This window comes from Archocentrus centrarchus, chromosome 8 (genome assembly GCF_007364275.1).
Source record: "Archocentrus centrarchus isolate MPI-CPG fArcCen1 chromosome 8, fArcCen1, whole genome shotgun sequence".
NCBI lineage: Eukaryota > Metazoa > Chordata > Actinopteri > Cichliformes > Cichlidae > Archocentrus > Archocentrus centrarchus.
In genome coordinates, this window is record NC_044353.1 from 19,537,091 (window position 1) to 19,563,383 (window position 26,293).

Genomic DNA, 26,293 nt, shown 5'->3' on the forward strand with positions numbered 1-26,293 from the left:
ATTTTAAAAAAAAAGTGAACACATTTTACCTGTTATTTATCGGCAAACACAACTAAATAAAGTTAACAATAAAAACTGACGCTTAAATATTTTTTTTTTAAAAAGTTTTAAATGTCGTAACGTCCTGTGTTTTGTGACGAACATTTGCATCGACGAATTACGAAGCAGTAAGTGTAAGGCACGGACTATTTCTGCCCAATCAGATTTTGTTTCTTTCTTATTTTGTTTCTTACCCCGCCTCTCGATGATTTTCTAAACAGTGTCGTTGGGGCATACTTTCTGGTTTTTACAGTGGCTCGGTAAATACTTAGCAAGTCTGTTTAACTTCCTGGCAAGTGCTATTCATGCGATTAGCGAGTTGGAACAAAACCGATTTAAATACCAAGCCTATAGTAGTATTATTAGCAATGCTAAACAACAGCAGCGTCGAAAAGGTGCTGCAGGTGACAACAACTGCTTGCTCCCTGCTCCTTTAGAGCGGCAGGTAACTTGGTCAAGCTGCCGTGTCCGTGGAGGTGAAACCTGTCTCGAGCGTTTCCGAAACAATGAATGTATTCCGACACCTGATAAATTTTGGGGTGAACCCTGCAGCGCTGGCTTATGCCATGACCACTCTGGGGTCTAGCATGATAAACAACATTTTCAGCTTCTACTATGTCAAACTCTTCCTGAATAGGTACAAGATATCCGAGGGAGCATTTCACCAATCACAAGTGAGTATCTTGACCTGCGCTTTTTGACGACTACATGTGATGTTGTAAGAGTGGAAGTAAAATTTAAAGAATCTGCTGCTTTTAATGATTTCTTTTAATAGGAGAAGGTCTATTACTTTCTGACTCCAACTGGTAGTTTCTTTTTGCCAGCATATAAAGGATTTGTTTGAAAGCACTCAGAAGAATGGGAAAGTCCAAGGAACCCAGTGAAGCTCTAAGGAGAATCTTTGGGTTACACAAGTCGGGAATGTCTCTTCTATTTATTTCTGAACAACTGCAGATACCATCATCAGTTCAGTGATGTTCAATCAACAACTGAACATAAGTACAAGTTAGCTGGATGTGTTGTCACTCTGCCAAGGTCTGGAACTGTGACCCTCAGAGGGGAAAATGGTTAGGATGTTCGGGAACCACCAAGGCTTAAACAGGAAACTGCAGGATCACCAGGGTCACTGTCCACAGTGAAGTGAGTTTTACATCACCATGGAGTGAGAGGATGCTGACTAAGAAAGAAGCCCTTGCTCCAAAATTGACTCATAATAGCACCACTGAAATTTGCAGCTGCCCACATGGACAACCTAAATGCCTTCTGGAGAAGAGCTTTATGATCAGATGTCAGGTGCCAAACATAAGGCCCAAGGCCAGAATTGGCTCGGCAGAGACTTCAGTTTGGCCCACTGGATGGCTTTGGAAAATGTGAAGGAGGGCATAAACTTTAGACTTAACTGTATTTTCACAAGTTTTACATCTTTTTGTACTGATAAAGACCACCTCCATTCATACCACACCAGAATGATTAAGCAATAGATAAACAATGAATGACAAACTATATTTTAGAAATGTATGTTTTTGTTTTTTTACAATGGAGCCACAGTAAACAAAAAAAAAAAAGTTTTTGGTGAATTGACGAAAGCTTTTTTTTTTTTTTTTTAAAGAATTAGAGGACAGAGTGGGAACATTTTCTGCAATTCTACACATTAATTTCTTACAATTTAAGCCCAAGAAATCATGCTGACAGATTTCTTTCATTTACTACAGCAGCATTTTTTTATCACGTAGAAAAATTGATATGTGTTGTTAAAATTGCAAGTTAAACTTCTTTACACTGACTGGTCCAGCCAACTTAGTGAATGAGTGAATGCAGCTTCTGACCACAACTGTATATGCTCATTGTTAATTGTTTTTAATGAATACTCTTACACACTTCCTGTCCACAGGTGGTGTACATGGTGTGGAATGCAGTTAATGACCCTCTCTTTGGTTACCTGCAAGATAACTCCAGGGTGGCCTGCTGCTCTCAGCGGCGTCTCTCCATCCTGTATGGTGCCCCCCTCTACTCGCTGTCTTTTCTTCTAGCTTGGTTCCCGTGGCGTTCCTACGCCCCTGGTGATTGGTTGAGTGGGTTACACTTGGCAGTAGCTCTGTGTGCTTTCGATGGCATGCTGACTTTTGTGCTGTTGGCACAATGTGCCTTGTTTGCAGAGATTTCAAGCCATCATCAGAACAGACTAAGACTCATAAAGTACAACCAGGTAGCCCCTCCATCCCTCCATCTGTCCTCGGTATACTCGGAAGAGCTTCATCCTTCTCATATGCCTTCTTGTTTATTTCCCAGGTGGCTTCTCTCATTGGCTCCTCCAGTGTCCTTTTCTGTGGTGTGGTGTCCAGAAACATGGAAGACTTCACGGGTTTTCAGGCGTTCACTGTGCTGATTGCTGTCTTGAGCTGTGGCTGCATGCTCTACACAGGCTTTCACAGTGAGAGCCGCTTTGACAATAAAGTGAATCAGTATGAATCAGTTGTTCCCGGGTCTGATGATCAGACTTCCCATGCATGCTCCTTCTCCACATTGAGAATGTTGACATGGCAAATCCTGACCAACAGGGACTTTCAGCTATTTGTGCTCATGAACTTCTTCCAGGTGTTCATGTTGGCTTTCTTTAATAATTTTACCATGATATTTGCTGAAAACCTGATTCCTCCAGATGTGCTTCCATCATTTGCAAAGAGCATCATGTATGGAGCAGGATTCATCTGTCCACAGGTATTGTCCCAAGAGGATTAGCTTTTTCATAAAGATTAGAATATGTCTTTCAGTCTTCCTCTTACCTCAGAATACCACACTGATTGTTTTCTTTGGTCCATCCAAGTCATAGGTCCTAGGTGTTATTCTTACTTGAAATACTAGAAATAATCATGTTACAGGCGTTACAACTAGTACTATTACCATCTTTCTTCATGAAGCAATGCTTTGGACCGCTTCATCGTCTCTGCCATGACTCCTTATTTTTTTATGGCAACAGTAGATGTACATATATGACATTAATTTGCAATTTGTATGCACCGCCAGCACCAGCAGGCACTGATAAAGGAATTAATAAGCTCAAACAATTCCGATGCTTTGTAAAATGTGGACCGGTTCTCAAGTGGCACCAATTTTCGATTCCCATCTCTATTTGGAACAGAGTTAAAACATTGAATGAACCGTCTCTGTAGTATTTTGAGCGGAAAGACTTGCACTATCTACTTAAAAAAGGTTATAATATGACTATCTAATAAGGCACAGTGAAGTTGTGGGAATTTTCCAGACTCAAGGGATAAGCAATCTTTTACACCATGTCATTGTTTGCTTGTTATTTATCGTAACTGTCTACAACATAGTTCATAAATAGAGCTATTCAGCTGCCCGCTCACTTCCTCACTCAAATGACAGAGGTCTGAACAAACACCTGAAAGCGCCAAAAAGGAAATTGTTTTATAACACTTGATACACTGCTTTAATCTGCTACTTTGCCTAACTGTTTGTGTTGTTCCTAACTCACTGTCCTCACTTTAGCTTTTAGTACTGAGCTCTCAGAGGCTGCTGCATGGGCTTGGCTACTACAGGATCATCCTATTCACCTTCTATGTGGAGGCTGGGATGGCAGCTGTCATGCTAGCAGTTGGTCCTCAGCATTACTATGTCCTGGCATTTTTCCTCACCATTAACATGTAAGAAGTTACTGATAGGGTTTTTGGTTGTCTTGATATTTGTTTTTTACTGCATTTACTGCATTGCTTTTGTTTTGTTTGTTTTTTACTCCAGTTTATCTGTACTCTTTTTATGCAGGGTTATAATTCAAGCGTGCTTCAGTCTTTTTGGGTTGCCTTTGGCTGACATTATTGACACTGACCTGCAGAAATACAAGCGCAGGTAAACAGCACTTCATGTCCACAGCTTAGGCACAACTGTGCTTTATGCAAAACATAAAATAAAATATTTGTCATACTGTCAAAGCAAACATTTAAATCGGGTATAATGTTTACCAAGTACACTACCTAAGTTACATGACACAAAGAATAGCTGAGTCTGAGGTTAGGTTGGAATGTTGTAGGAATTGACCAGAGTCTCTCTGTTCATGCATCTATCCATTCATTTTCCCACTGATCCACTTCAAGGTCGTGAGAAGTTGGGTACACACTGGGAAAGTCGCCAGTCCATCACAGCCTGCAGTTGTTAAGATATGGACCAAACTGGTGGACATGCAGACTAGAACTGCCATCCCTTAGAGTTGTGCTGCTGTCATGACTAAAAATATGAATGTCAGCAAAGATGACTAATTCAGTCATTTCTCAGATACAAATATAAACAACTTCATTCACTCAGATTGCTGCAGCATTGTTTTTAAACCTTGTGATTTTACTACATAATACAGGAAAATACACAACATTAGTTGCTTTAGCCCTAAAAATATGTACAAACATGCAATGAAAACAATTTGTCATTTGATATGTGATTTTGTGTTTTTGTGTTTTTTTTCTTCTTCCCCTCCTCCTCCTAGTTCCCCTCTCTCATCCATGGTGTTTGGAACAAATGCACTGTTCACAAAGCCAGCTCAGTCTCTGGCCCCTATGATGGTGTTAAGTATCCTGAACCAGTTCGGGTATGAGCAGCTGAAGGATGCAGCAAAGGATTCAAATCAGAGGTACAGTTTCTTGCTTCCTGTTGAGTTAATGGGTACATAAGTGGTCTGTCAAGTGTTGTTGAAGCTGATTTTGAGATTATACCCACAACTTTTGGATTGTCAATTTTCCACTGATGACATATGTCCCAAGTCTGCCTGTTTATGCTTTATGTCATAACTTGCTGTATAATAAACAGACAAAAAACTGGGGAAAATATATAAGGGGCTCAGTTGCTGATGATAAGCCCTGTGTTAACTACAGTAGGTTTTCCAGAGCATTCGGATAATATTCAGCTTTAAGTCTGAGCCCGTTTATGCCATCATAGTATGAATAATATGTCTTTTATTGAAATGTAGATGATGCATCTGTGAACAGTCCCTATATAAAATTAAATCACCATAAAACAATAACCTAACTTTGAGCAATAAACTGTTAGGACACATTGAATGAAAGCATGTTTTGGGTTTTAAAGAAATGCAAAAATAAGAAGCTAATTTAAAAACTTTCAAGTGGAAAATAGTAAAATATAATAGGCACAACTTTGGTGGGCTAAAATGCTGAGAGCCAGCACTGTGATCAATTATAAATTTACATAATATATATTGAGATGCACGTTTGAATTCAAGGAAAAATACATTTTTGCTTTTCTACAGTTTCATTTTATTATGCAGGAAAAAAAAATTCTGTTCCCCATCAAGTTATAAGATAAGATAAGAGAGCCCTTACTTGGCTTTTTTTATTTCAAAGGTCACTGCTTATATAATTTCATAAATGCAGACCCACTGAAATACTTGTTTTGTAGTTACATATTTAACCAGCATTGATTAAAAAAATGTTAGAAGGTATACAATATACTTTTCCACATAATGGCAGCCTCATATGTCCATATCCAACTACAATTTTTTTTATTTCTAGGCTCTACTACAGTTGTTTTGTATGGTTCACAGTTTCAGTTATTTGTTATCTTACTGTTTCTTAGTGCAGGCCCTCAGTTGATCATCCCTAGACCACCTTTCTTCCAAGTCGCAAGCCTTTGTAAATACAAGATTTAACCAATGGGTGGTTGGGGCATCTGCACTCATAGCCAATACTGTGTGCATAATTGGGCGTATTAGGAATAGCCATTCTCATTGACATCATTCAGAGCCAAGAAGTTGTCAGAAACTGTTTAGAGGAGTCTGAAGGCTGCTTTTGGCTCACAGGGGATACTTGCACATAAACTGATCTCTTTAAATAATAATAAAAAAAACAAACCACAAATAATGGTTCCACTATTATCTCTGTTCACGGTTTTGTTTTGTACTTGTACTTTTTGATTTTAATGTCAGAAACTGACACAGTCGACACGCACAGGAAGTTACAGTTGTATGGAGAGAAAATTGACTCAAAATATCTGTGTGTCTGTAATGCAGGATTTGTGCGTAACCTGCTGGATTTGTAATTTTTTGTAATACACGAATCACCTGATACACACGCACAAAACTAAAGTTACGCACGAATCACCTGATACACACGCACAAAACTAAAGTTACACACGAATCACCTGATACACACGCACAAAACGGCGGTTACGAGTGCACAAAGTTTTTGAGACACATTTCACGCTTCCGGTGAGCTCCCAGATTCGTGCGTAACTTGGTGCGTTTAATGCTAGTACAAAGCTGGGTCATCTGAGTTTTGTTCTGGGTCTAGTGTTTTTTTCCCGCTGAACTTATTTCACTCTATACTTGTGCCGAAGTGGAAAAGACGATTTTCTGTGGAAGATGGGATACCTCAGCACCCTTTAGTTATAACACATACACCTACATCTATTTTTTAATATTCTAATACTATTTACATATGCATTTGTGAGCTGTACAAATGTAATTATTTGGTTAAAAGAAACGACCACTAGGTGGTGCAATGCTTCTCTGGCTCGGAAAACAGCCAGTCAAACTCTGAGAGGCACAAAGGAAGAGTAGGCGACTGTTATGGCAGGGAATCACGGTGGTCTACCCTCAGAAGTAATTTAAAGTTAAAATCTGCACACTTTGCTATCCGATTATAATGAGTATTTTTAGAGATTTCGTTTTATGTGTCAAGTAGTTTGATAGTTCTCCATGCATTTCTCTGTTAGCTAGAACTCATCTTTATGTGAGCTAAGCTACTTTAGCTGTTGGTAGCTAAGACAGTACATTCCAGATCTATGAAAGCTATCTCTAAATTTATCTCCAGGCTCAGATGTTTTATAATGCCTCTCAGAGTTTGACTGGCTGTTTTAGGTGTATGTGTTATAACTCAAGGGTGCTGAGGTATCCCATCTTCCACAGAAAATCGTCTTTTCCACTTCGGCACAAGTATAGAGTGAAATAAGTTCAGCGGGAAAAAAACACTAGACCCAGAACAAAACTCAGATGACCCAGCTTTGTACTAGCATTAAACGCACCAAGTTACGCACGAATCTGGTAGCTCACCGGAAGCGTGAAATGTGTCTCAAAAACTTTGTGCACTCGTAACCGCCGTTTTGTGCGTGTGTATCAGGTGATTCGTGTGTAACTTTAGTTTTGTGCGTGTGTATCAGGTGATTCGTGTGTAACTTTAGTTTTGTGCGTGTGTATCAGGTGATTCGTGTGTAACTTTAGTTTTGTGCGTGTGTATCAGGTGATTCGTGCGTAACTTTAGTTTTGTGCGTGTGTATCAGGTGAATCGTGTATTACAAAAAATTACAAATCCAGCAGGTTACGCACAAATCCTGCATTACAGACACACAGATATTTTGAGTCAATTTTCTCTCCATACAGTTGCAGTTTGCAGTAATTGTCATCGTGATGATCAGAGGATGATGCAGTAGCAAATTGATGTAACTGTACACTTTGTCATTGTTTTTAGTGCCTTGGAGAGCCTCCACAGCATCATGTTCTACTTGGTGTGTCTGGTGCCCATGTGTGTCGCTGCTCTGCAAGTCCTGGCATGGAGGCCGTTTTCCATTCGCAACAGTCACACAGTTGACACAAAGTACATTGATGGCTAACATCAGTATCCTCAGCATTCATAGAGAGCTGGTTTATTTTACTCTAGTTGGGAATTGGGGACATTTTTAATGACTAATCTGTAAATAAGTAATTTTAAAATGGGTATTTTTGTATATTTCAATGAGTGAATCTATTCATACATATTGCAATTCCAACGGTGAACAACTGTAAATTGTCAAGTAGCTAAAAAAATCGAACAAATGAAGCAACTGGGTTTTTGATCTTTACTTTGATTTACAAGTGGCAGTATTCTTCAAATACTGTGTCTGGATTGCCCACTCTTGGTGGTAAAACTCTTCCTTTAGTTTTCTTGAGACATTTACTGGTTGTTTAAAAAAAAAAAAAGTTTGTCACTGTGAGAAACATTTTAATAACAAATTCTCAGCCACTGTTCAACCACACTTACCACAAATGGTCAGTAAAAACAGAAATTCACAAGAGTAACTTTGCTCATGCAAACATTGAAGGTGAATGTTAGCTCAGAACAAATTGTTGAGACGTTCAGGATCCTCAAACAATCAATGGAAACAGAGGTGCTGCATCTACTTGGAGTATTTAGTTATAACAGCTTCACACTTCTCTTGAACCAAAACTGGTCATGTGATTATTTACTGTAAACTTGGCATTTTTAAATCCAAAGACTTTAATATTCCAGGGTTGATTTTTGATTTTGATTTTTTTTTTTTTTTTCCATCATTTTCTGTACAGAAAACAAACAGAATTGAATGTGTTTTAGTCTTTCTTTTATATATCATCTGCATGATGAGGAAAATAAAAACACTCCATTAAGCCTGTGGATCAGGAATCTATACAAACGAGGTCACAACATAACATCACCGTTTGTTGTCACTTGAAGTCAAAGGCCTCACAAGGTCTGGCATCAGTAATGATGATGGGCGAAACGTATTCATCCACAGTAAACAAATATATCCTTTACACGTCACACAGTCACATGCACCAACACATACACCCACCATATCACCTCTCACATAGATTCAGTTCAATTTTATTTATATAGCGCCAAATCACAACAGTCGGCTCAAAGCGCTTTATATTATAAGCTTTTTACTGTAAGTAAAGATCCTACAATTTGATTTCATTTTGTTTAACTAAATACCTTTCCCATTATTTTACCTTATGAAAAAGGTGAAAATATCCCAAACATGACGGTTAGTAACATCTTTGAGTACACAGGGGAAAGATTATAGAGCAGCTTTAATAAAGTGGGCTTCAGTTGGCTCAGATCGCCCATATTTGATAGTTTACAGTAGAGAGAGTAGCCCAAAAGAGGGCGATTTATGCAGACTTTGAATGAAGGATGTTTAATAAACAGGTTGCGTGCATACACATTATAAAATGTAATGAGCTTTAGGGGAGAGGTCGATGCCTCACAGATGGATCAGAATGGTAAACTCTGATTTAATGTGAATTTCTAATAAGTTTACTGTGGTTTTTCTACAGTCAAATGGTACCCTTTCTTTTCCTGTGATAACATAAGCTGTATTTGACACACATATGTTAAGTTTTTTGTTGTCAAATTACATAAATGTGATTTTCTTTGTAAAGTTTTTAATTAAAAATGTTAAATATCCACGGTTGTGGTATGAATTATATTTTTATTAGATTTTAAGAAGTGTGATCAATGAATCATGCAACAAAAGCTGTTATATTTTGAGGTGAAATTGAGATATTAGTCATCTAATATGTACTGTCTAATATTATCCCTATTTTGTGTTGCAGAAATTCCTGAAAATAAGATCTTTGGAAAACACACTGTTAGCCTGAGCATTTGGAAAGGAAAGGATCGCCTTTTCCGTGCTGGAGTTGGAGTTTTCATGTCTCTTGTCACGAGAAAACATGAGCAACAAGCATAACTGACTTGCATCCCTTCTAGACTTGCTTGTTTCCTCAGTCTCGGAGCAGCATCATCCAGCAGGTGTTTGATGGCGTCTGAATTCATCATATCATTTCCCTGAATGGCACTTAGACATTTTGATAGATGTCATCAGAAGAGCTCTGGAAGTCGCTGCTTGCACCCTGCAGCGACATTAAAGTTTAGTTGAAAATTGTGGTAAAGCAGTGAATTTTTAAATTGGTGGTAAATGACAGATATGAATGTAACAGATGCAGTGCAGAAGTTACGCAATCTGTTTGACTAAATCTAACCTCAACATGCTGCAAGATTTACCTCGACTTCAGGAGAACTTCTGCTTGCTGTTTGTTTGTTTTTCTTCAGGTTTCTCTTGCTGTGCATTTCTTGCAGCACATCTTGGAACTGTATATTTTTTTTGGTTTTTTTTTTCTGGAAAGATGATTAAAAAAATTATTTATTTTTTTAGAGGTTTCATTTTCTGAATTTCAAAGCTTTTTTTTAGGATTCTTTTCTGGCTTAGGAGTTACAGAGGTTTTAGTTCCTGTTCCTCTTTTTTTTTTTTGCTTCTGTGGGCTTTTCCCTAGTTAGAAAACAGTGGGGAGTCATCAAAAAGAAATTAAAATAGAAGAGACAGACCTTGTCATTTCTGGATGTCTTTCTGCAGATATTCATATTGTAGCCATACTAGAACAGAACGGGAAAAAATAATTTCACATCAGCACAAAGTCATTTTCAGCCTGGTTTGTTTGCTAGATCACATTAAAATAAATGTCATTTACCTTCTTTAGAAGGATAAACATCACTATCGCTAAGTTGTAGATGGCCAAGAGGACAAACGATAACCACAGAAGAATGGTTCTCACCATTATTTTAACATTTTCTAAAACAAAAAATAAAGCAGTTTGTCCCACTTCGTCTTAAGCAAAGCATTCAAATGTGACCTCTAAAGTGAGTTTTCTCACCGAAGACTCCTTACCTCTCACTACAAGAGTTGAACTCTGCCCGACGTGCTGGGTGCAGCACCCCGCACGTGGCGATGCAGCACAGTAGTAGATCCCACTGTCATTTGCATCAAGTGAGTAAATTTTTAAAAAACGTCCATCCTGACGGTATTTGTGGTTGTCGACCAGATTGAGACGTAGGTGGATTTTTTCTTTGAAAGTAAACCAGTCAAAATCCAGATCTTCAGCTGAGCAGTTGGGACTGATTTTACAGTGGAGATCAACTTCTTGTCCCACTTTCTTCCAGATTGTCCTCTTTGTTTGTGATATGCAGCTATCAGCTTTAGTTTTGCCAACTAGAATAAACAGACAAGAGATCTGATATGAATTGCATTGAGTATTTTACATATATGTTGATCTATTTCCTAAAGGAATCATTTACAGAAGGCAAACATATGAAAAGGATCTTACCTGCGACAAGCAGGTGGCTGACCAGAAGAGAAAGCCAAACCAACCGATCCATGTCCGTGGCTTGAAAGATTCTGAATGATCTCATGATTCCTTGGGTCAGGCGTTTTTTTTTGTTTTTTCTAATGGCTGACAACATAGGAAGTGGTATACTGCACTTCCTCTATACTTCTAGTTCCTTCTTATTTTCCTGTATTGAGCAGCTGTACAGTGCAACATTATAAATTTTCATAAACATGAGGCATTTAGTGTGTTTATAGTAACCTGGCTTGATATTATAAATCACTGTGCTAATAATATTTACTATATAAACTGTAAATACATTTAATGCTTTTTGATTTCACACTTTCAACTAAAGGAAGGATTAGAAGTTTTTATGTCACTGGTAATGGCAAATCATAAGTAGCCCCGCCAGCTTTTTATTACCCAACATGGGCAACATTTCTGAAAACGTAGACACGAAACGTTAACTCATCAACATGTGAAGTAATCTAGGAAAGGTAGAAGCATGTGATTAAAATTCAGAACGTGTAGAGAAGTAGTGACAGTACTCATCTATCTATCTATCTATCTATCTATCTATCTATCTATCTATCTATCTATCTATCATACAGTGCTATGAAAAAGTCATCAAAGATAACTTGACCAAATGCATGCAGTTTTTAAATGATACTTTCATTTATTAAAGGAAAAAGCTATCAAACCTACTTGGTCCTATGTGAGAAAGTAATTGTCTCTTTTGTTAAATCATGAATTAACTGAATTTTTTTTTTTTTTTTGGAAAGCTGAGTTTAGTTTCACCAGCCACACCCAGGGCTGATTACTGCCAGACCTGCTGAATCAAGAAATCACTTAAATAAAACCTGTCTGACAAAGTGAAGTAGACTAAAAGATCTCAAAAAGCAACATATCATGCCATGATCTAAAGAAAAAAGCTAAGAAACAAAGTCATTGATCTCAATGAGTCTGGAAAGGGTTATCAAGCCATTTCTAAGGCTCTGGGACTCAGTGAACCGCAGTGAGAGCCATTATCCACAAATGGAGAAAACTTGGAACAGCGGTGAACCTTCCCAGAAGTGGCCACCCTACCAAAATTACCCCAAGAGCGCATCGACGACTCAACCAGGGGGCCACAAAAGAACCAAAAACAAACTGTAAAGAACTGCAGCCCTCACTTACCTCAGTTAAAGTCAGAGTTCATGATTCAACAACATGGGCAAAAATGGCATCCACGAGAGAGTTCCAAGGAGAAAACCACTGCTGACCAAAAACACCACAAAGGCTCATCTCACATTGGCCAGAAAACATCTTGATGATCCCCAAGACTTTATTCTGTGGACTGACAAGACAAAAACTGAACTTTTGAAAGGTTTGAATCCCATTACACTTGGCATAAAACTGATAGCATTTCAATTAAATTCAGTTTAATTTTATTTATATAGCGCCAAATTACAACAAACAGATGTCTCAAGGCGCTTTCCATTGTAAGATAAAGACCCTACAATACAGAGAAAACCCCAACAATCAAAACCACCCCCTACGAGCAAGCACTTGGCAGCAGTGAGAAGGAAAAAAAATTCACCAGCAAGCCCAGCTCTGAATGGCTCAAAAACCAAAAACAAATGAAGATTTTAAAGTGTCCTTAAACAAGCCGTTCATGCTCAACACCCCTCCGATGTGGCTGAATTAAAACAATTCTGCAAAGAAGAGTGGGCCCAAACTCCTCCACAGTGATGTGAAAGACTCATTGCCAGTTATCATAAATGCTTGATTGCAGTTCTTGCTGCCAAGGGTGGCACAGCCAGTTATTATGTTTAGGTTTTTTTAAATCAGGGCCAGGTAGGTTTGGATAACTTTTTTTCTCATTAATAAATGAAATCATCGTTTAAAAGCTGCATTTTGTATTTACTGTGGTTATTTTTATCTAATATTAAAACTTGTAAGTAATTTGTAAGAAGAAAAAATACTTTTACACAGCACTTTTTTTATGCTGACTGTAAAACTGGTATCACTGTCGATGCCGAACCTCCTCGCTCAGGTTCCCAGCGCTAAAACGTGTTGTGGGCGGGTCCTCCCGTGCTGTCATTCACTTTCTGGTCCAATCCACATCTGTCTGTGCGTTTTGTCCCGCCCCCTTCCACGTCGACCTGCACTCTCGCCATATTTCCAACCCCGAGAATCCCGGTGTCCTGTACCTCTAAGTTTAGCAGGCGAAGTCTTCACACCAGGCAGCATCAAGCGGGACCCGTTTCAAAGTCTGCGTTAGCGTCTGATCTCCGTCTGTGCTGTTTTTCTTCTCGCAGCTATGAACATCTTCAGGCTCACAGGAGACCTTTCTCATCTGGCTGCTATCATCATCCTGCTACTCAAAATATGGAAAAGCAGGTCGTGTGCAGGTGAGCATTGGGTATACCTTTAATATTTATGCTGCACCGTGATTTTCTAATGCCACTAGTTAAGTTTGCCTTGTGTTAATCGATAAAACTTGTTCTCTAAACCAGAAACCTCTAAGCTACCTAGCTAGCTAAACATGCTAATGTTTCCTATTCATTCATTTGAAGCAGAGGCTAGTAGCTGCCGAATGAGCTGACTGATGATAGTAGCTAGAAAGTGCTGTGTGCATCTCTGTTACTGACTATTACTAAATTTACTACAGTCATACAATGAAATATTTAAGTTAATGGCAATAAAATTCAAAGACCGCACAGTAGCGACTAACTTTGAAGTGTACGTTCATTTCCTCTGAGCTTTAGATTGATTGTGGGTTAGATATGTTTCTATTGCTTACTGGACAAACAACCACATTAATGCAGCCTTTAACACATATTTGCTGCAGTTTTAGCTGTACTTTGCAGCACCCCCCCCCCGCTCCCCCTTCCCCTTTCCCAAAATCCATTCAGGCCTGCGCGGATAGTTTGACTGCACAAGTTTGAGGGGCTCGATTTTTTTGGTCTGGCTTCTGACGTGGCGTTCTAGAACGCGCTACGGAAGTAGCAAGTTTTCTAAAAAAAAATAAATAAATAAATAAAAATAATAATATTAAAAAAATAAAAAAGTTTGAACAAAGTTGTATTGATTAAAAATTGCCCCCCCCCCCCCCCCCCTTATATAAACCTATGTTATGTACTGATAGCAAAGCGTGACCACACAGGTTTAGCAGTGATACTTAATCCGTTGTCTGGAATCACAATATGTATGTGTGTTTATAAAGTGTTGTGATTGACTAAAATGCTCGGCTCATGCGTGCTGGGTGAAAACTGAAACCCTAAAAGATGATGTGGATGTTTGTGCTGAAATGATCAGATCTGTAATTAATTAATTAATTTAAGCTTTGTGTAGCTAAAGGGAAAAATAAAATATTGTTATAGTCATTGAAACATATCGCAGCTCCTAACAGTCACTATTGCATGACTTCTTGTAGGGATCCTTATCAAATGAAAGGGGTTCAAATTAAAATCTAACGTGGTGAAGAAGAGAGAACTCAAAGCAAATCTGAGAGGTTGTTAATTTAACTGGCATCTCATTAAAATTGAAAGACAGTGAAAATACACACACCCTGACATCATAATGCAATGAGTACTTGTATATAATTACCTTTTTTTCTGCCTTTCTTTAGATATTTTTCTTTTAAAGTTATACAGATATCTTGAAGTGAGCGCCAGCAGGGTGGAGTGGGTGGAGACAAGTGTCAGGGGGGTGAGGAGAGCAGCAAGAGTGAAAGGGAAGGCATATAAGATGATAGTGAGACCCTGCTGTGATGTATGATTTGGAGATGGTGGCAGGTGATCTGCTTTGGTGAGCCCTAAAATTAGCACCTGAAATAAGAAGTCACACAGCTGTCTTGATGTAGATAACTGTCTTATACACTACAATATGTAACATATTCTGTCCCGAGATCCTTGATTTTTGATAGAAATTTAATGGAGGATGAAAACAGGACCCTTCTCTCCTCCAGAATGTAGAAACATTGTTGTATATAAAGAGTATCTCCTATTCTTTCCACCCATTGCCTGTCTCTAACCACTGCCACCAGTAGATCTGGGGATACAGTGACCCAGAATAACCTTAAAAAGGATTTTAAGTGTTAATTATATTGTTAGCCTCATAACGTAATTGTCCAAGTTGTATTTTGGCCAAACTGAGATATCTACTTTGCTGCTAACACTGTAGATTCACAGTGCATTATTGCCTATTATTACCTAAAAATGAGTTAGGCAATTATGCCATGAGGCTAAAGATATGAAGAATATGGTGTCCTGGGATTCAAGGCCTGATTTTGTTTTTCGGCTATGCAACATGTTCTAGGCAAGCAACAGGGCATGCAGTCAGAGAACAGATTTACTCATTCATAGCTATGAGCAGTTTAGAGCCTTCTTCTTGTTTCTTTTCTTTTCTTTTTTTTTTTTTTTTTAACCTAGTCTCCACTTATTTGGAAAAATTGGGGCTCCAGGGAGAAACCAGTGCATGATAACTCCACTCAGGTTTTCATTATCCCTGCAAGATAAATCCAAAAGGGAGAAGCTGTTTTGTGTTCTTTGGCTTCTTGATCTTTTCATCCTGTTTCCAGTAGATGTCACTGTTCAATAAGGAAACACATGGTTCGTGTTTTGCCCGGAATGTTTGTGAAGATGTTCTGACCTGGTGTGGGATACATCAACCTAAATGATGTTTCTGCTTGATATTTTTCTTAAAGGCATTTCTGGAAAGAGCCAAATTCTGTTTGCTCTAGTGTTTACCACACGCTACTTGGATCTGTTGACCTCATTCATCTCCCTGTATAACACATGCATGAAGGTAAGACACCAGCTGACACCCAGCTCTGACCTTCACGCAGGTCCCACATTTCTCTCAGACCCTTCAGTAACGGGCCGCTCTGTGTTGCTTACCAGGTGATCTACATCGGTTGCTCGTATGCCACAGTATACCTGATCTACATGAAGTTCAGGGCCACCTACGACGGAAACCACGACAGCTTCAGAGTGGAGTTCCTGGTGGTTCCTGTCGGGGGTCTTTCTGTTCTCATTAACCACGACTTCTCTCCCTTGGAGGTGTGTTCAAACTCCTGTATTGTGGTCAGAGTGTGAAACATAATTTATTCTAAATCAAACACTTTGGGAATGACTGGTTCCTTTTTGTAAATGTAAATTATTTGTGTTCTCGGTCTTCTTCAGATTCTTTGGACGTTCTCCATCTACCTGGAGTCAGTGGCAATTCTGCCTCAGCTCTTCATGATCAGCAAGACAGGGGAGGCTGAGACGATCACCACCCACTACCTGTTCTGCCTGGGTCTGTATCGGGCCCTTTATCTCTTCAACTGGATCTGGCGTTTCTACTTTGAGGGCTTCTTTGACATGATTGCCATAGTGGCTGGTGTGGTCCAGACTGTCCTCTACTGCGACTTCTTCTATCTTTATGTCACCAAAGGTGGGTTTGCCACTGGTATTACTGAACAGCATTTAAGCATCAATATCATTCAGATACTGGATAGTTTTATTATTTATATAGACATGTGGGGAAACTTTGGTTGATGTAGTCACTTTTTCTGTTCTAACTGACCCTGAAATCATCCCTTAAATTCGATCAAAGCAATAAGTGAAAAAAATCCACTGTCCTGTTCCCTGGAAAAACCTCACTCTAAAGTTCAGCCTACGGTAATATGACGTTTCAGCAGCGCAAGTTTCCTGGAAGAAAATTTTCCAAAGTTATGGCCTTTTAAGACAAAATTTCCTGTAAATGTACTGTAAATTAAATGTCCCGGGAAAGGCCTAAAGGAGAGGTTTCTTGCAAGTTAGTTGTTTATTTGTTTACATTTCAACACAAGAGTTTTTATTGAGTTTAGGTTTTTTTAGATTGATCTCATTTAATTGGTTATTACTTGTAGATTGTTCCCACTGCAGCAACTTCTCCAAGAATGCAGAAACATTTTTGGGAAACTCTGGGACTTAAGCACATTATAGATTTTTATCATCTTTATAAGGTACTTTCGGCTGCTCCCTTATTTTCCAAGGGGCCGCCAAAGCGGATGGATCCGCATGTTTGATTTGGCACAGAATTTAGATTGGATGCCCTTCTTGACGTAACCGTCCCATTTAAACAGGCTTGGGACCGGCTCCGGGAGTACGCTAGTTTGTGACCCCCCAGGCTGGGTTTGTGTCTTTTCCCAGAAACAAACTGGAGATCTTTCGCATGTAAGAAGCACTAGCAAGTGGGAGGGATCAGTAGATGAGATCATATTTATTTAAAAAAAAAAAAAAAGATAGGATTTCACATGAGAAACAGACACTTTTCTATCCATTCATCAACGTGTCAAAGGAACTTTTATTCTCTGCTTGGGGCTCCATCACATAGTTCCTGGAACAGCTTGACCAAAAAGCTTTCTTTAATTGCCGTTCAAATGCTTGAAGTCACCCAGAAAATTTCTGGTTTTCCTACAAAACTCAGTTTTATGCATCAGTCGTGAGAGTTAGCTGAAACCAGAGACTCTGATGTTCTCTTCCTTTTGTTCCTCTGAGGCCTCTCACATCTCTATTTGTTGTTCAAAGGGTTTTTCTAATCATCAGTTAGCCTGTTAACATGAAAAGCTTGCATTAAGTAATGGCACCCAGTTTGAATACAGAACTGCTCGAGATGAAAATGATTCCTTTTACCATTAATTGTGATTTACAACATTGGAAAACCTTTTAGCATTAACACTTTTCAGAGATCCTGCATGTGTGGTGTCCGTGCACAGTGCAGTCAGCAAAGTGTGGTAGCACGAACAAAGATGGCTCTCACCTGTGACCGTCTAACTTTGTCTCTCCTTGCTTCCTCAGTGTTGAAAGGCAAGAAGCTGAGCCTGCCGGCGTAAAAACGTGTGGAAGGAGACGGTGACTCCGAGCAGACTCAGGGGGTGTGGAGATGAAGTCATTGATCCTCATGACCTGTAGTAAAGGATGCCTGAGACAGAGAGCCAACTATTTGGGGGGGGAAACACTAGTCATCTTGCTGATGGAACTGGTAAATGCCAACAAACACCAGAGCTGAACAAAGATCAGCCCAGATCAAGTTTTGGATTTCCGTGTTCAGCATCTTGCCTTAAGCTTCTTTTCATTGCTGTTCAAATAGGAGAAAATGTTTTGTTTTTGTTTTTTTTTTCTACATGTGAGGTGTACACGCTTTTTTTTTTTTTTTATGTTTTTATAATTTTTTTTTTTAAAGTTTGATCAGTACCTTGTTTGACTTGATAATGAAATGCACAAAATGTACAGTCTTATTAAAGTGTGAGATAAAGAGTAATGTATCAGAGTGCCTGATAAAGATAATGTCCAGTTTCTCACAGTATTTTTTTTTTTAATTCTTTTTACTTTTGCATTTTTTTCCAGAGTAATTGTACGCATATCATCTAATACATGTACCCACTTTTTTGTAATGTTTAGAGGTCACACCAGCATGTTCATCATTTTGTAAAATGCAGCTTTCTAAAAACATTTTAATATGTTTGTGTCTTCTAAAATTGAAAATTTTATGTAATAGCAGCTCCTCAGAGAATTAGTAGTTTGATCTTAAACTCAAAAAGTAACACAGTGGAATGAATCACTTTAATGCCAGCAGTCATATTATGGTAGATATCAGTATTTTCAAATGGTGGCCATATCAAATGAGGATGTTTGGTAAGTTGTTCTTCTGCTTACTGTATTTTAAGCAAACTAAAATGCATCAGTTCTTCTGTGGCTTCATTTTAAACTTCATACAGTCTTAAATGAATGCTGCATCACCTTTTGGATGTTGACCGAGCACAAACCCTTACTGCGCCCTGGTAACCAACTCATGAACACCTTCCGGCGGCGATGTGCCAGTTGCGGAAATCCTGAATTGATTGAAATGACAACAAAACAAGCGCCACACTCGGGGTCTGAATGTTGCGATGTCACCCGTATGGTTCAATCACTAAGAGGGTGCGATGGTGGTCAATGGGTGCATTTCTAAATTTCAAAGGCCTCTTGTTAACATTTGAACAGCATTCTTAAATTGTTCATTCATTTTATTCCTTTTTTAATTTTTAATTTTTTGCATGTTATCACCTCCATTAAAGATTTTATGAGAATCACCTCCAGAGTGTTTGTGGTTTAATAAAAACATTAAAATAAGATGAACTTCACAGCATTCAAAATGTACCACGTGCAGATTGGATGTAAAGGGAGAGAGACTGATTTGTGATGAAAGTCCAGCACATACAGTTCAAAGATCTGTATTGATTAGTCACTCTTTAATTGCACATCTTTGAATTGAACATACTGTGAATTACACACAGTGTAATTGAACGCACTGAACGTTCAGCCTCATCCTTGTCCCAGTGACTCCTCCAAGAACTACCTGGAATCGGGTTTTCCACTCAGGTTGGTGTGGAAGCTTGTTTCCACCACTGAAAATACATTTTTTGCCATCCAGAAGTTAAGCCGTTTATATAAGTTAATAAGTTTGGCAGTTTCCAGGAGAATGGCTTGTCTGACTCCACTGTGCTGAGTGTAAAGTTTAGTGGTAGGGGGATTAAGCGTGGGGTTGTCTTTCAGCAGATGGGCTCGGCCCCTTAGTGCCAGTGAAAGGAACTCTTAATGCTTCGGCATACTAAGATATTTTGGAGAATTTCATGCTCCCAACTTTGTGGGAACAGTAGTTTTAATACAGAAGTACAAAGTGCAGCGTCCTACTAAGGTCTCGTATGACACCACAAAGGAAACCACTAACAGGGTCTCGTGGGCAGGAATGGTCCAAAATTCCTCCTCATCATTGCAACTCTCACAAGAACTGAGTCAGGGAACTTTCATGTGCAAGGAGAACCTGTTAACCACTACACCACTGACAGCTGAACACTGTTATTCCTAAAGGAGATTCAACAAGCTCCTTAATTCAGGAGTTCCATAAAAATCTTTGAAAATAACAGGACTAAGGATCAGAAATGTTGATAGCATAATGAAACACACCACACAGCGTGCTCTGGGTTCAGTTTACTCCAACAATGTTTATTTCTGTCCACTCAGTCCCACAGTATGGAGTATAGATAATCTGCTTCTCAGGTCATGGAGCATGGTTCTCATTAGGATTGATACTACACTGATAAATTACTGTATACAGTAAATAATCAAACTGTGTATTCTGTACAACAATTTTCATCATACTCGATACTTTTTGGGGAGCTTTCCCCTTCACATGTAACAGCAAAGTGAACATTAAACAGCTGTACACTTAAAAAAACAAAACAAAACATAATGGCAATTTATAATAAAGTAGTGCATAACCTTTTTTGGGGGATAAAGTACTCTGTGAGTGCATAAGTTCCTCCTTTCTGGTTCTTGAAGTGAGCCTCCCATAAAGCCTCCCTCACTGGTTGGTGGGTCCTGCTGAGAAGGCTGAATGTTTTCTGAGTGTTTTTAATAAACTGGACGTTACAATTAAGGGACGGATCTGACTGAAAAACTGAGGGATACGTACCTCATAGGTGAGCGAGCTGTCAATCACAAAGCAGTCCCGCCCTGAATACTCAGCTTTGCTCTGCTTTTTGATAAATAATGTTGTACCATGAGACAGTGTGGCCATTAGAAAGAGTGCATGTTTAAAGCACCTCCTCATCAGCTTCACTCTTCAGATCGAAAAATTGAGTCCATCTTGAATATTTGATTAAAATAAGGCTTTTTGACTTAGTAAATGAGGTAGGTTCCAGATTAGTTATTAAATGAGTTTCTCTCTTATTCCACTACAATGAGACTGTTGAAACAAAAATATTAAGCTTACAGTAACCATGAGATCTGCTACAACAGATTTCAAACAAAACACATCCAGGAGTCTTTATCACTGCATCGCAGCCACCCAGCTTCAGGCAGCGCTGACTCTAAACTTCAGCCAGACAGAAGAAGAAGACACGCACTACTCGTCCTTCAAGTCCTTCTCTTTTGAGGTTTCACATTCGCTCTCCTCTCCCTCGATTACACCTTCCTGGTTTGGGGGAAAAAAATAAAAAAATCAAAGAAGAGAAAAACAGATCAACTCCACTAATTTAAGAGTCACCAGTGTTCCGCAAACAAATGTATCAGATGCAGGGTATGAACTTCTTAACATTAACTAATGATATGAACATTACTGATGATTATACACCACCAACAAGGGAGTATATGCTTATGTAATGAACAGCGGCAATACTCAGGCAGGCTGTGGTGTTTGAATGATGCTTAATTGCTACTAAGGGGCCTAAAGTATGCCAAGAAAAGGCGCACTTTGATAGGATGGATCCATGCTTTCATGCTGTTTAGGCCAAATTCTGACCCCCACCATCCTAATGTTGCAGCAGAAATTGAGATTCATCAGACCAGGCATCATTTTTCCAATCTTCTGTTGTCCAATTTTGGTGAGCAACTCCAAACTGCAGCTTAAGTTTCCAGACCAGCCTGTCTGGCACCAACAACCATCACTCAAATCAGCTTTCTCCTCCATTCTGATGCTCAGTTTGACCTTCAGCAATGTCATCTCGACCATGTCATACCTAAATTCTGCCATATGGTTGGCTGATTAAATAACTGCATTAAGAGCAGTTGAACATGTGTGCCTAATAAAGTGACCAAATGTGGCTGCTCAGATTTAACATGTCCAAAGTTTCACATAATGTACATGTGATACCTGTGAGCCAAAAGCTCATCTCTCAGGCACACAGCTCTGGCAGTTTAATTATTTTGCTTGTGAGGGGCAGCCAATCAGAAGAAAGTTAACTTTACGGGAGCTAAAATAGGATCTTTCAGACAGTGAATGAACGCAGGGGCTTTACAGAGGATAAACAATGATTAATTTGAACTGTAAATCATGCAGACGTACTCTAGTAGAGCCCAAGAATAAAAACTTTGAATTGGAAATGAGTATAATACACTCCCTTTAAATCTGCAACATAAACAGGCAACAAATCTTTGATGCGCAGTCATCAGCTAAACTCAGGCTTAATTATCAGTACATTACCTTTGTCAGATGTGGGTAATAACGGTTCAACAGGCCGAAGATGGTGATATACATAAAATTAACGATGGCTGAAGCCACGATGGCAAAGAGGGCGATGCCAGAGAGCACCCAGAGCAGAGCCAAACCTCCGACAAACAGCAGGAACGCTGAGAGAACAAACACAGGCGACAGGTTTTTGGTTACCAGGTGGTGCAGTGTCATAAAACATTACAGCACCTGGTGGGTTCTGACACAGGCACACCTACCCTCAAAGAAAACAAAACCCACAGCCGACATCATCGTGGTCACAACAGCAAAAGTGAGAAAGAGTCCAACAGGCACTGCAGCCATGGCACTGAACATTAAAACTGAGAGAGCTACAAACGAGTGGTTGCTGAGGTACTGTCCAATTCTTGTGTTCATCAGCCGTGCTACCTGTGGAGGAGAACAGGTTTCAGTGTGGCTGGAGGGAAATCCATTAGCTGATGGGCACAAAAGAGTGAAAACATAAAAGACTTTTTGACAGATTGAGGTGTGAAGTTTTGGGTTACCCTGGGGTCATCTTTGAAGTGTTCCAACAAGGCCGTCCACCTTTCCTTCAGGGGCTGAAAGTCAGTCCCACTGCTGGTGCTGCTGCTCTGCATCTCCCCACAGGTCTGAAGCAAGTGAGAAGGAGTGCAGGAGAAAAAACACACACAGTTAATCTGGCTGCTAAAATCCCACCACTTAGTTCCTGTTTAAAAGTTACTCCAACAGCTTCAGTCTCAGTAAAAAAAAGAAAGAAAAAAAAGTGTCTTAGAAACAAAATCTAGGACAAAGCTAACACCTATTGTGCACTTCTGCTGCCGAGCAATGAACTAAAGTAACTTAAACACACACTTTAAAACCGTATGGCAAAAGCTCTGCTGTGAGGAAGAACTTAAACCGTAAGTAACAAACCTCGTCTGAGTCTCAGCAGCTCACAACATGAGAAAGAAAGAAAGAAAGAAAGAAGTGTCCCGTGGCTGCCTCAAACACTTCCACAGGAGTAACACACCCTTTTAAAACACACATCTTTCTTGTTCCTCCTCCTCCTTCTTCCTCTTCTCAGAATCTCAGAAAGGCGTCCTGAGGTTAATGCTGCCACCCACTGGTCACCACATGTGTTGCAGCTCAATGATGGGGAGATGACTGCGTTACAGCAGCAGCGTAAAGAACAAAAACAGAAACAGTACACAATACAGCACAAAGCCTGTATACGACAGAAACAATGAAAACAACGTTGTTTAAAGAAGTCGGCCCATACTGAAAGCTTTATAATGTGAAGTAGAGCAAAATTTTTAATAAATAATATGTCCACTGTAGACATCATAAAGGGAGAGTTGTGTGTGTTTATTTCAGGACAGCCTTTGTAATCTTTACTATAGCGTATATACTGTATGTCTGTATGAACTGAGAACTGAGATTTATAATATATCTTTAAAAAAATATGATCTTAATAATCGCTGTATGTTGAGTTACAAAATAATTTATGATAATTCATGATGCCAGCATTTTCACTTGTTTTTGGAAATGTGAAATTATAACGTTTAGATGCTTTTTCTTTTATTGTTGTAGACCAAATGTTAAAAGTAATTCTACCCCACACCTTACAGTCAGTTCCGGAGAGGGAGGGTGGATTGGAGGAGGACCTCCAAGCTGTGGGAGGGATTTCCCATATGTCGTACCACAATACCTGCATTTATTTTACATTTCAGCTCCTGATTGTATGATATTCAGGTTTATGACAGTTGTATGCAAGTAAGGTTGAGATCAGGGAGGCCTCTCCCTTCTTGTGACTGACGATATTTCTCAGTGACTCTGGCTGTACTGCTGGAGAATAAAATTTGGACCAATCAAACGCTTCCTTGGTGTAAGGTTGTAGGAATCAAACATCTAAAGTGCCTAAAATATCTGGGCTGCCCTCTAAAGCCTTTTATAAAACATATGGTGAGTAAATACACTTAAAAACATGCGAAAATAAATGCAAGCAATAGATTTCCTACCAAGAGAATAAACCAGCACCCCAAAAAGTAGTATGGATATATATTTTTTGATTTCCTATTTATTTGTAAATCATATGTAATTATTTCAGTAGTAAAAAAAATAGAAATTCCTAATCATTAGACAGCAAATCGAGACACTGTAATGGTTTTGGCCTGACTGTATTCAGACTAAAATGTGTTTATTGCCCTCTAGTGGTCAAAGTGAAAACCTTCAACACCACAATAACTTGCCTACAGTCATTTATATATAATATAAAACCAAAACATTGGATGATGGTAGCATATATCACTTACATTGGTAGTGCATTAATAAAGATATGGAGGGCCGGATTGCTCCTACATGTTATAGTGATGTTTCTGGATTTAACCAGCTCTTATTTTGCAGTTATTACACTATTGGAACATTTAAGTTTATTTGGACAGTTTCTTCCCTTGTTCCTTTATTCTTAAGTGTATTTCCTCCTGCACAGCTGTGTGTTTTCTCTTCGTTCTCAGACATGTTACTAAAAAAAAAAAAAAAAAGGAAAAACGCCGTCATTAATTATGATGAATGCCGTGGTCGACCTTCTCTGCTTCAGCCTAATTGTGCCATAAAACACAAATGGATTTAATCGGACTGGTCATTGTTCTTGCTCTTTTTAATTTTATGCCATGGGAGTAAAATGGGAAAGGAATCAATCAAGAATAAACGTTTTTCTTTTTTTTAAATAAGAAGGTTGAAAATGATATTATTATCAGGCAGCTGCTGATGTGGAGCAACTTCAGCAAATGATATCTTTTGAACATGCGCTGATATTGATTGCTGAACCTTTGCTGCAGCTGCTTTATTATCAGCAGTTCTCCAGAGATCCGGTAGGGGGGTTCCTATTTCACTTCGAGGCTGTCAGGCTGAAATGGCTCTTTAGAAATAATGACCACACTTTTTAGCTCTCAGCTCTGTGCTGCTATTAGATGGCAACAGTAAGATTTCTCTGCGAAGACTGATCAGAATATTAAATGAGTGAGCTTCAACTCCACCACTGATTACTTCCTCAGTAAAAGATAGGAATGGCGCCCACAAATTATGTTAAGTCCCTCGAGTTTCGCACGGCGTTAAATATATGTGAGCACATAACTGCGAGGCATGGGCGATCTGTTTTGAATTACACCAAAGAGAGGCACCCTTGGGACCAGTGATGACAACTTATTTGGACCCTTTATAGCTGCTGGCCACACTAATTAATCACGCTGTTTTGTATTGTGCACAAGGGTAAGGTCTGGTGAGAGAGAGAGAGACTGCATCCACCTCTCCAGACTGCTAAACACCCGGTGAACTCGGTGAACCAAAGCTTCAGAAAGTACAGAGGAGTTACACAAGAGAAAATTGTGTATGCAGTTTGCGTATCTGCACCCAAACAACAAGGGATTCCCAATAATTCAACCCTGCATTTCTGCCCCCTGCAATTTCCTTGTATTCCAGGCTTTTATTTTTATGGCTCTTCTTCGTCAGATTATATATTTCATAGTGGAAGCGCCAGTCTGGCTGCTGCACTGAATTCCACAAAACTTCTGACTGCTAACCAAGGCAAGCTTCATTAACAAGACCTGCTTGTCTGCTGGATGTTTATCAGTACACCCCTGCTGAATGCATTAAGCTTCATCTTCTGCCAAAGCTGTGAAACATCTTACAGGGAAAACAGCCTGAAACCACAGTCGTCTGTCAAACGCTCTGTAATCAATTAGTCATTAAGAAACAAATGACACCTCTGAAGCAAACGGCAGCCTATATTTGCAAATCTTTAATATTAGTGTTGTAATCGAAGTCAGTTTAAAAAAAAAATTACAATTATTCAACAAGTTATAACAGAAGAGATCTTGAATAAATAAATAAATCTTTGGATAATCTTCTCCGATGTGTTTTGTGACCCTGCGCCTGAAATTGGGTGCTGCTGCTGTACATGGTATCACATGGTCTTTTGTAGTATGCATTATTTAGGAGGAAACATGTTGAAATCAATCAAAGCAGCACAGCAGCACACAGCATTCATTTTTCATCACTTAAAGCTGCAGTGGGCAACAAACAACCAAACAGCTGCAGCTCCCACCTCTCTGTTTACCTCCTCTCTCACTGATACTGTATAGCACTCACTTGACCTGCTCTGGAAAGACACGTGAGTCTCCAGTTACCTTCTAGATTTGAGAAAAGCCTTAAATCAGAGCCAAAGGAGGTGCTGATGTCTCATCACCTTCAAAGTAAATTGTCACTACAAATTGCTAGAAGGTTATTATGGACTTTTATTGCTCATTAGGCCAAAAACATATTGCCTACCACAGCTTTAAAATGACGAAAGCCAGCAAAATGGAATGTACTTGGGTTAGAAGT

The 26,293-nt window shown here is 39.2% G+C and overlaps 4 protein-coding genes across 6 annotated transcripts; 2 read left to right on the top strand and 2 right to left on the bottom strand.

The window, feature by feature from the left end:
• Window positions 1-233: 233 nt before the first annotated feature.
• On the top strand, window positions 234-9,545 carry mfsd13al (major facilitator superfamily domain containing 13a-like). 3 transcript variants are annotated; one of them, XM_030736467.1, is made up of 8 exons: window positions 234-713; window positions 1,931-2,245; window positions 2,329-2,757; window positions 3,550-3,704; window positions 3,823-3,906; window positions 4,535-4,678; window positions 7,527-7,652; window positions 9,410-9,545. In XM_030736467.1, the coding sequence occupies exons 1-8, from the start codon at window positions 546-548 to the stop codon at window positions 9,417-9,419; spliced, it is 1,431 nt and encodes a 476-aa protein (XP_030592327.1). In that variant the 5' UTR covers window positions 234-545; the 3' UTR covers window positions 9,420-9,545. The 3 variants fall into 3 exon arrangements, with proteins under 3 accessions (XP_030592327.1, XP_030592325.1, XP_030592328.1); XM_030736465.1 differs by lacking the exon at window positions 9,410-9,545 and having other exon boundaries at window positions 7,527-8,014; XM_030736468.1 differs by lacking the exons at window positions 234-713; window positions 9,410-9,545 and adding an exon at window positions 952-1,179 and having other exon boundaries at window positions 7,527-8,014.
• A 23-nt stretch (window positions 9,546-9,568) lies between these two features.
• LOC115785032 (uncharacterized) lies at window positions 9,569-11,398 on the bottom strand. Its single transcript, XM_030736469.1, has 6 exons — window positions 10,955-11,398; window positions 10,519-10,839; window positions 10,322-10,422; window positions 10,179-10,226; window positions 9,858-9,971; window positions 9,569-9,706 (listed from the first exon to the last, which is right to left on the bottom strand). Exons 1-6 carry the CDS (start codon window positions 11,088-11,090, stop codon window positions 9,653-9,655), a joined length of 774 nt encoding a protein of 257 aa, XP_030592329.1. The 5' UTR covers window positions 11,091-11,398; the 3' UTR covers window positions 9,569-9,652.
• A 1,685-nt stretch (window positions 11,399-13,083) lies between these two features.
• LOC115785128 (ER lumen protein-retaining receptor 2) lies at window positions 13,084-19,037 on the top strand. The gene is made up of 5 exons (XM_030736607.1): window positions 13,084-13,347; window positions 15,645-15,745; window positions 15,841-15,999; window positions 16,123-16,375; window positions 17,764-19,037. The coding sequence occupies exons 1-5, from the start codon at window positions 13,257-13,259 to the stop codon at window positions 17,796-17,798; spliced, it is 639 nt and encodes a 212-aa protein (XP_030592467.1). The 5' UTR covers window positions 13,084-13,256; the 3' UTR covers window positions 17,799-19,037.
• Window positions 19,038-19,934: 897 nt separating this feature from the next.
• LOC115785129 (promethin) lies at window positions 19,935-22,985 on the bottom strand. The gene is made up of 5 exons (XM_030736608.1): window positions 22,847-22,985; window positions 22,459-22,563; window positions 22,174-22,342; window positions 21,929-22,074; window positions 19,935-20,920 (listed from the first exon to the last, which is right to left on the bottom strand). The coding sequence occupies exons 2-5, from the start codon at window positions 22,549-22,551 to the stop codon at window positions 20,852-20,854; spliced, it is 477 nt and encodes a 158-aa protein (XP_030592468.1). The 5' UTR covers window positions 22,552-22,563; window positions 22,847-22,985; the 3' UTR covers window positions 19,935-20,851.
• Between the last annotated feature and the right edge of the window lie 3,308 nt (window positions 22,986-26,293).